Source organism: Pygoscelis adeliae, unplaced genomic scaffold (assembly GCF_000699105.1).
Source record: "Pygoscelis adeliae isolate BGI_AS28 unplaced genomic scaffold, ASM69910v1 Scaffold1229, whole genome shotgun sequence".
NCBI lineage: Eukaryota > Metazoa > Chordata > Aves > Sphenisciformes > Spheniscidae > Pygoscelis > Pygoscelis adeliae.
The window spans coordinates 1,292-9,012 of record NW_008825589.1 but is presented as its reverse complement, the minus strand read 5'-3'; the positions used below and the strand labels follow the sequence as shown (position 1 = coordinate 9,012).

The window sequence follows — 7,721 nt, the reverse complement described above, 5'->3', positions numbered from 1 at the left end:
CTCAGGAACAAGGTAGGATGCTGTGATTAACACAGTGGGACGTCTTGTTATCAGAGAGGAAGCAGAAACACTGGCTGTTACCTCTGCAATTAGTAAGCACTAACTATGTCGTAAAAAGTGTCTCAGATGCACATGCAGAGTGCCAGGCTGGAAATTCAGAGACTTCTCAATGTCAGCTTTTGATTATGTCCTTCTAGATGGAAAAAATGGTGGTTTTCACTGGAAGAAGCAGATGTAAAAGGACATAATGCAAAAATGAAGAATAAGGGACAAGTCTGCATATTTTTTGAGAGTTTAAAATGAGTATGCAGGGAAAGTTGTAGGTGTGTGCAAACTGTGAAACGTTGATGTGATATTTGTAAACATTCAGTCAAAGAATTTGAAAACTTGTTTCAGCTCCTCAGTATTGATGTGATTTAGATGCTAAAGAGAAAAAGATGGAACTGACCAGCAACGAGTTTTTCGCTTCCTTTTGGTAGTCACGACCCCAGGGCCAGGCTTGCTGCAACCCACCAACCCAGGCAGCTCTGGGGGGATTTCTCTTGGTTCTGATTTGATTCCCACCACCCCATTTTGGAGGAAATACTTAAGAGTTGACTTTGTTCTTCTCTGTTACTTCTTATGTATGAATTGCCCCCAGTAAACATGAAGGAAGGCTGTGTGCAGCCGGAGCTGCAGGAGTGCTGGCAAATGATGCAGGGAATCCATTTTCCCTCCCTCTCCTTGGCACCATAACTGATGTCCTCCCAAACTCTGACTTGAATCTTCTCCCAGTGCAGATTATTTGCTCCTGGTTTTGTAATATAAAAATCAGAAGCTGTAGATACCTGCTCACTGCATTTTGCTCCATTTCTGCAGTCAAAAAATTAAATCCATCCCTGAACAAATGGGCACAAGGTTTGCCAAGCACAAGCACCCTGCTGGTCCTTCTGTCCTGCCAGAAGATCTGCACGGTGCTGTGGATTCCTTCTTGACCCTTGCATAATCAGCACATGCCCTGAAGTGTGGGAACAAATGCTGTCATCAGATCTCACACATCTTACGTAGCTTCATGCTGCCTTTTGAAATACTTAGTGAAGGATTTTTGGAAAGGGAGGTCACAGAGTAATCAGCCCCTTCCTGCAGTCAGTCTCAGCTGTGTTTCACTTGTCCTGATTCAATACACACTTCTGCTAAAGAAACCCCAAGCTTCCCCAAAACTATTCCTGTCCTGACAGTCTCACGTGTGCTCCCATCCCTCGGTCAGCCAGGAGGAGTTCCTGACACTCATTTAGTGCTTTTTCTTTATCCTCCACCCTCCAGGTCCTGGTGGCCACAGTTGACAATGCTAACCTCCTCCTGCAGATTGACAATGCCAGGCTGACAGCTGATGACTTCAGGACCAAGTAAGCCACATTTCCTGGAAAAATTGAACAAAGTCTGCAGAGATGTTTGATGAAATGAGGAGAAAATCCCACCCAAAACCCAAAAGGGCAATGTGGAAACAAAGCCTTCAAAATGAAGGTGTAATTTCCAAAGCAGTAGGTTATCTAAATCTATAGGCATTTAGGGATTGTTTTGCTTCCATCCAAAACTTCACTGTTTTATTCCCATTGCTTGTTCCCCTGTGGTACAACCTCTCCTGTGCAGAGAACGTGCACTGGGCCTCTGCTGTGCATTTAACTTGTGTGTGTATAGCTCAACAAAGCCCAGACCCAGTAACAAGGCCCAGTGATATCAGGCTCAAGGTGATGTTACGGACTCAGATGGACACTGCTTTATCCGTTGTTCCCCTGCATTCACTAGCGTTCACCATCAGAAGGTTGTCCATGCACCATCGGGGTCACGCAGTATTGACACGATGACAGCAGCAGCACTGAGGTGCTCTGTCCCCGGCTGGACAAGATCCTGTGCGACTTCTGTGACTGTTCTTGTGTTCCCAGGTTTGAGACGGAGCAGGCTCTGCGCCTGAGCGTGGAGGCCGACATCAATGGCCTGCGCAGAGTCCTGGATGAGCTCACCCTGGCCAGAGCTGACCTGGAGATGCAGATTGAGAACCTGAAGGAGGAGCTGGCCTACCTCAAGAAGAACCACGAGGAGGTGAGCACAGAGGCAGGCTCAAGAAAGTCCAACCTGGGCCCAGGAATATGAGGTCTGGTCCAACCTTTAAGGCTATGCTGAGTTTTGAACTGCTGGGAGAGAAGATGAGAAGTGCTGGAAAGGAAGTAGAGATGATGCATTCTGGATAACAGCGCATCCTCTCCGGAGCCTGTATAAAACCATTCACCACTTGTTATTTCAGTAATGTCCACTGTAGCTGTTAGAGCTTTATTAACAATCCTAGCGGCTTCAGGCCTGGAAGGCCTATCTCCTGAGAAATGAAGCCAACTACAGGCTCTGATTTATTCTCTGAAGAAAGCCAGATTTAACTCAAATGGAGATATCCTGAGAATTTGGGTTATTTTATTTGTGATTGTGGAGCGAAGGCACCAGTTTGCTCCCTGTTGACCTGCCCCAGAAATACTTGCCGAAGGACGCTATCCTTCCTGAAGAACTCTGTCTTGAGAGGAACATCCTTATATGCTGATTGTTGGATTGCTTGAAGATGTATTTCTCCTTTCTGCCAGGAAATGAATGCCCTGCGTGGGCAGGTGGGTGGAGAGATCAGCGTGGAGATGGATGCTGCTCCTGGAATTGACCTCACCAAGATCCTGGCTGACATGAGGGAGCAGTACGAGAGCCTGGCGGACAAGAACCGCAGGGACGCCGAGCAGTGGTTCTTCAGCAAGGTGAGCTGGCTCGCTGGCAGCGCAGCGGGGCACGTGGGACCCGAGGCTGTGCCCGCTCGATGGTGCTGTAACGGCACGGTTTTGCCTTGTTGCAGACGGAAGAGCTGAACCGGGAGGTGGCCATCAACACGGAGCAGCTTCAGAGCGGCAAGACGGAGATCACAGAGCTACGACGCACCATCCAGAGCCTGGAGATTGACCTGCAGTCCCAGCTCAGCACGGTATGAGGGGCCGGCTGCCTGTGGGGAGGGGGCACGCAGGAGCGTGGGCCAGGGGACGCATGGGTGCTCCCATCCCTTCCACCCTCCGTCCCTGCCCTGAGCCCATGCCTCTCCTCTGCATGCAGAAAGCGGCGTTGGAGGGCACCTTGGCCGACACAGAAGCCCGTTACGGCACCCAGCTGGCCCAGCTCCAGGGGCTGATCACCAGCGTGGAGGAGCAGCTGGCCGAGCTGCGGTGCGACATGGAGCGCCAGAACCACGAGTACAGGGTCCTCCTGGACGTCAAATGCCGCCTGGAGCAGGAGATCGCCACGTACCGCCGGCTCCTGGAGGGCGAGGACGCCCAGTAGGTAGAGGGGCTTCGCTTGGGAGGGCACATCGGGAAGAGACGGGTAATAGCGAAGTAAATAAAAAATGAACAACCTGCATTCCCTGGAGGATCCTGTGAGCCCGTTTCCTGACCCATGGCATGCAGCAGGGTCTCCCTTTTTGGTCCTACTAGCCTAGGACAGCCCAGTGGTTATCACAGCACTGCAGCATCCCTGAGATCCACTTCCCATCCCTCCAGTGTCTGTGAGATCCTGGGGAAGGAGCAGGTACCACTGCTGCTCGTTGCAGCTGGGGTGCGTGCTGCCTTTATGTCTGAATCCCCGTAGCACACATACATCCTTAGCATTTTCTTCCTTTCTATTTTGACCCTAGGCAGTTTCCAGAAGACATTTTAATCACATACTGGTGCAAGAAGAAAAGGCGGGGTTTTAAATAATGATTTTGTCTTAGAGACTACTCACTTTTTTCTGTTTCTGACCATTCTTTCTCTTTTCTCCTCCTGTAGCATGTCTTCCCACTACGTCTCACAGTCTGTGAAAGAAGGTAAGAACATGTCTTGGCTGAAGCACTGATCACACATAGCTCTGTCATATCTTTTGCCACCTTCTTAGCACAGACTCTTTTTACTAATTTACTAAAATTACTATTTTATTATATTTTCAAAATGTGAATTGACATAAACCACTCTTATATTATACCAAAACATGTTTCAGAAGATTATCTGTGCAGACTGAAACTATATAATAAAGTATCTAGAGGTAGGAATGTGGTCCTTATATTGGGTTTCTGAGGCAGTTGTTCGTAATAACAAATCTACTCGTGAAAATCTTTAAGACACTTTCTCCTTGCTTCCCTGTAAATAACGGTTCCTTCTTTCTCCATTGTAGGACCTGTAACTACCCGTCAAATCCGCACAATCTTTGAGGAGGTCCAGGATGGGAAGGTGATTTCCTCCCGTGAGCAGATCACCCAGGCTGCCCGCTGAGCAGATCACCAAACGGCTGCCTGGTTTGCTGCAAACCTCGCATAGCAAAGCAAAAGAAGATTCCAGCTTATGTGCTGTGGCTATGCAGACCACGAAACGCATCTTCTCTTTGTATCATACCCCTGCTTCCCTCACCCTTTTTCCAAGTGCTGTGCCGCGCTCAGAAATCAAATAAAGCTTTTCTTTGCACTCGTGCAAACCAGGGTCTTGTCTTGTTGCTCTGAAGAGCCAGGCTGTCCCACTCCTGGAGCTGTAGGACAAAGCTCCTCTCTGGAAGGAGTAATATTCTCTATCTTTGGTACCCAGATGGTGGGGCCAGTACACCTGCATTTCTATAATATCCGAGACCTGGCTGCTTCAGTGAAGACAGCTGATGTGGGTGGAGGTCTAGAAAGGAACTGGTTACATGGTCGTGGGAGGTGAAACTTCTGAGAGTCTTTGTATTTCATCTCAGATTTGGCACTGTGACTTTCAGGTCGGGGCAAAGTGCAGCTTCCCCGGCTGCAATGTACAGCAACAGTAGAGGTGAAGCTTTTAACTCAGTGAGTCCAAGCAAGAAAGTGAACAAAAATCAGGTCATGCAGCCAGGACCCTGCAAACGACTCCTTTCCCAGCTCTGCCTCAGCAGTTGCTGTGCAGTCCAGATACCAAGCTTTGTGGTAAAATGAAATTAAGCTGTAGATGTGGCAGGGATACACTGGCTGATGCCCCTCCAGGAATACAAACTCAGCTTAGTTTGATTCTTGCTTCTAAAGGCACTGCTAAAGGGTGAGTAAAACAAGTGATGGTAAGTGGTGGGTACCGTCTATACAAGCAAAAAGATTAAAAATATTCTGGGAGTTATTTCTGGCACTCCCTGGCTGTCAGTGGCTGCTCCTGACACAGCCTGAATGTGTGTAAGAATAAAGCTGGTCACACAGTTTTAAGACCCCTTTCCAGAAAATCTGCCTGGATTTTTTGGGAGATAAGTGAGAATTCAGTTTTTTTTCAAAATGTTGAAAGGATCCCCGCAGTACATCATCTACACCACAAGCCAAGGTAGCAGGGGCAGGGATGCACGGTCTTGAGGCACCCCATGCCGCAGCCATGCAGCTCTGCCCGCTGTCGGCTGGGGCTGTATCCCCCCTGTCCACGCAGAGCCAATCCTCTGCGACACGTGCAGGGCAGCAGCTGCCCTGTGCGCCCTGCGCAGCAGCCCTGAGCGCAGCAGCCCTGAGCGCAGCAGCCCTGCACGAGCCGGCTTAAAGTACTCTCAGCATCCACCGACTTGTGGTAGACATGGCTTTGGTTTTGAAGCTTACTGCTGACGAACAGTGATCTCATTTCCACTCAGATTCCACCAAAGGACACAGAAACACAACCCAGTAAAGGAGCGCTGTGGTCAGGAGGATGGCTCCCACCACTCTGCCACTGCACACCCTCGTGGTGCATCGTGGACGGGCCACAAGTAAAATAACAGGGCATGATTCCTGATCTGAGGCTCTTCCAGCCACAGCATCTCTGCAGTCCTACAGACTGCGCTCTCCCTGCTCCCGCACCCTTGAACGAGCCTGAGGGGTGCCCCCGAGGGGTGCTCCATGCCCTGGGGCTGGATGAGGGCAGGCGTTGCGCAGCCCGAGCTCAGATGCCTAAGAAGGGCAGGGACAGACACAGCCCGCAGTTAACACTTGGGGCTTCCCAGGCCACCTCTTAGGGACCCCCTGTTCTCCCCGTGGATGGTGCAGGGACCACTGACACCTCTTGCAGCTCCCCTGAGCTCCCCATGGTGGTCGTGCCCCTCCGGCTGCCACCTTTGCAACACCCAGTGTGGGAATGCTGAAGGTGCCTCGCTGGAATTCATCCTTGCTTTATATTTTTCTCCTGGAAAAGTCTGGGCACACCCGTGTTGCTATAGAAACAACAAATAATACTTTGCTAACACAATCCCCTGTTTTAATTACTCCTGCTACTGCAAATTGTGAGGGAGGTGTGGAAAACAGATGTTGATTCTCTCCTGCCTTAAGCATTAATAATTAGTCCTGACCTTAAGAAACCCATTGAGGAGGGAGCTGCAGGTGGTGGCTTATGCAGACAGGCAGCGGCAGCTTGAGGCAGGTTTCAGAAAGTGGTATTTATTCCAGAAAGACGGTTTGACTTCTCAGGCTACACTGAGTTAATCTGACATAAAAGACCACTTGAGAAAGAGACATTAAGGTGTGGTTTTTCAGCTCATTTTAAGGAACTTTCCTATGATAATTTGATACTAGGGCAAACTTTGTAAGTGCACTAAAATAAACAGAAGTGTTGTTGTCCAGCTAGTTTCATCTACTAGGTCTGCTGATATGTATGTTTGGAGCCAGAACTTCATCTCCATTTTTCTCCTGAAGTAAGACAGAATTGCATGTTTAAACACCAATGTGCTACCATAATATTACTATTATGCCATAGAATTGGCATTCTGATTTTGAAATGTATAAAAAATAGGCTCACAGTGTGCATGTGCTCATGAAACGGAGGCAGAACCTGATTTAATATTCAGCCTTTTATTTGAAAGAGAGTGTGATACAAAGAATATGTAGTCATTTGTGGTTGTGTTCAGTGGGAGGTCATGTAAATAATATCTTAGAATTTTTAATATGTTGTTTTAAGTCTTAATTAACACCTCATGATTTTAATTGCTGCCTTGTGGTATTATCAAAATATCATAGGTATTTTGAGCAATGTGTATTTTTATGACACAGCAGTTAAATAGGAAACAAAAGATGAAAGAAAAGGCAATTTCATATAAAGAAAGAATACGCTCTTAACCTTGTAATGTTGTGACAGTTATTCATCCTACAGCCTGCCTGTGGGAAGCTGATTATTGCTGCTGGCTGACTGGTCTGAGAGCCTTCGCCCATGTCAAGGCTGAGTGTTTGGACTTGCACGGCGGCTCTGTACTGGTTTTGTCACTGACGTTCCCCTTTCTTTGTGCCACCGCTGCACGCAGCGGGGACAGCCCACGAGTTCTGCCCTTCACCCAGGTGAAGGTGAGGAAATGAAGAGGGGGAGAAAGCGCATTCCTTGGAGCTCCACGTCCCAGCTGCCCCCGTGCTGCTGCGCCTTCACCATCCGCACCTGGGGAAGGTGAGCAAAAAGTGGGCGTCTGTTGGCTCCGCGCCCCGTCTGCTGGCGCTCATGCGACAAGAAGATGCTGCCGCCAAGAGACTGAACCCCTTCTCCGGCCAGAGTAAACAGGGTGGGGATTCCAGTTCTCCAAGCCGTACAGACTTGTCTCCATTCACCAGTGGCAAATGGGAACATCGCTAGCTGTGCTTCTCCACAGCAGGCAACTCCTGATATTCCAAGGACACATCCCACTCCTGTATCGTTTCCAGCTTTCTTCAGATAGAGGGGAGGGAGTCATGTCCTTTAAAGCTACTCAAAAATGTACCTTTG

The 7,721-nt window shown here is 48.9% G+C and overlaps 1 protein-coding gene across 1 annotated transcript; it reads left to right on the top strand.

Moving 5' to 3' along the window:
- Positions 1-1,302: 1,302 nt before the first annotated feature.
- On the top strand, positions 1,303-4,304 carry LOC103924084 (keratin, type I cytoskeletal 14-like; the record flags this gene model as incomplete). Its single annotated transcript, XM_009332546.1, has 7 exons — positions 1,303-1,385; positions 1,923-2,079; positions 2,607-2,768; positions 2,864-2,989; positions 3,115-3,335; positions 3,825-3,862; positions 4,207-4,304. Coding segments are annotated over 7 exons (885 nt in total), but the record flags the coding sequence as incomplete, so codon positions are not given.
- Positions 4,305-7,721: the final 3,417 nt, after the last annotated feature.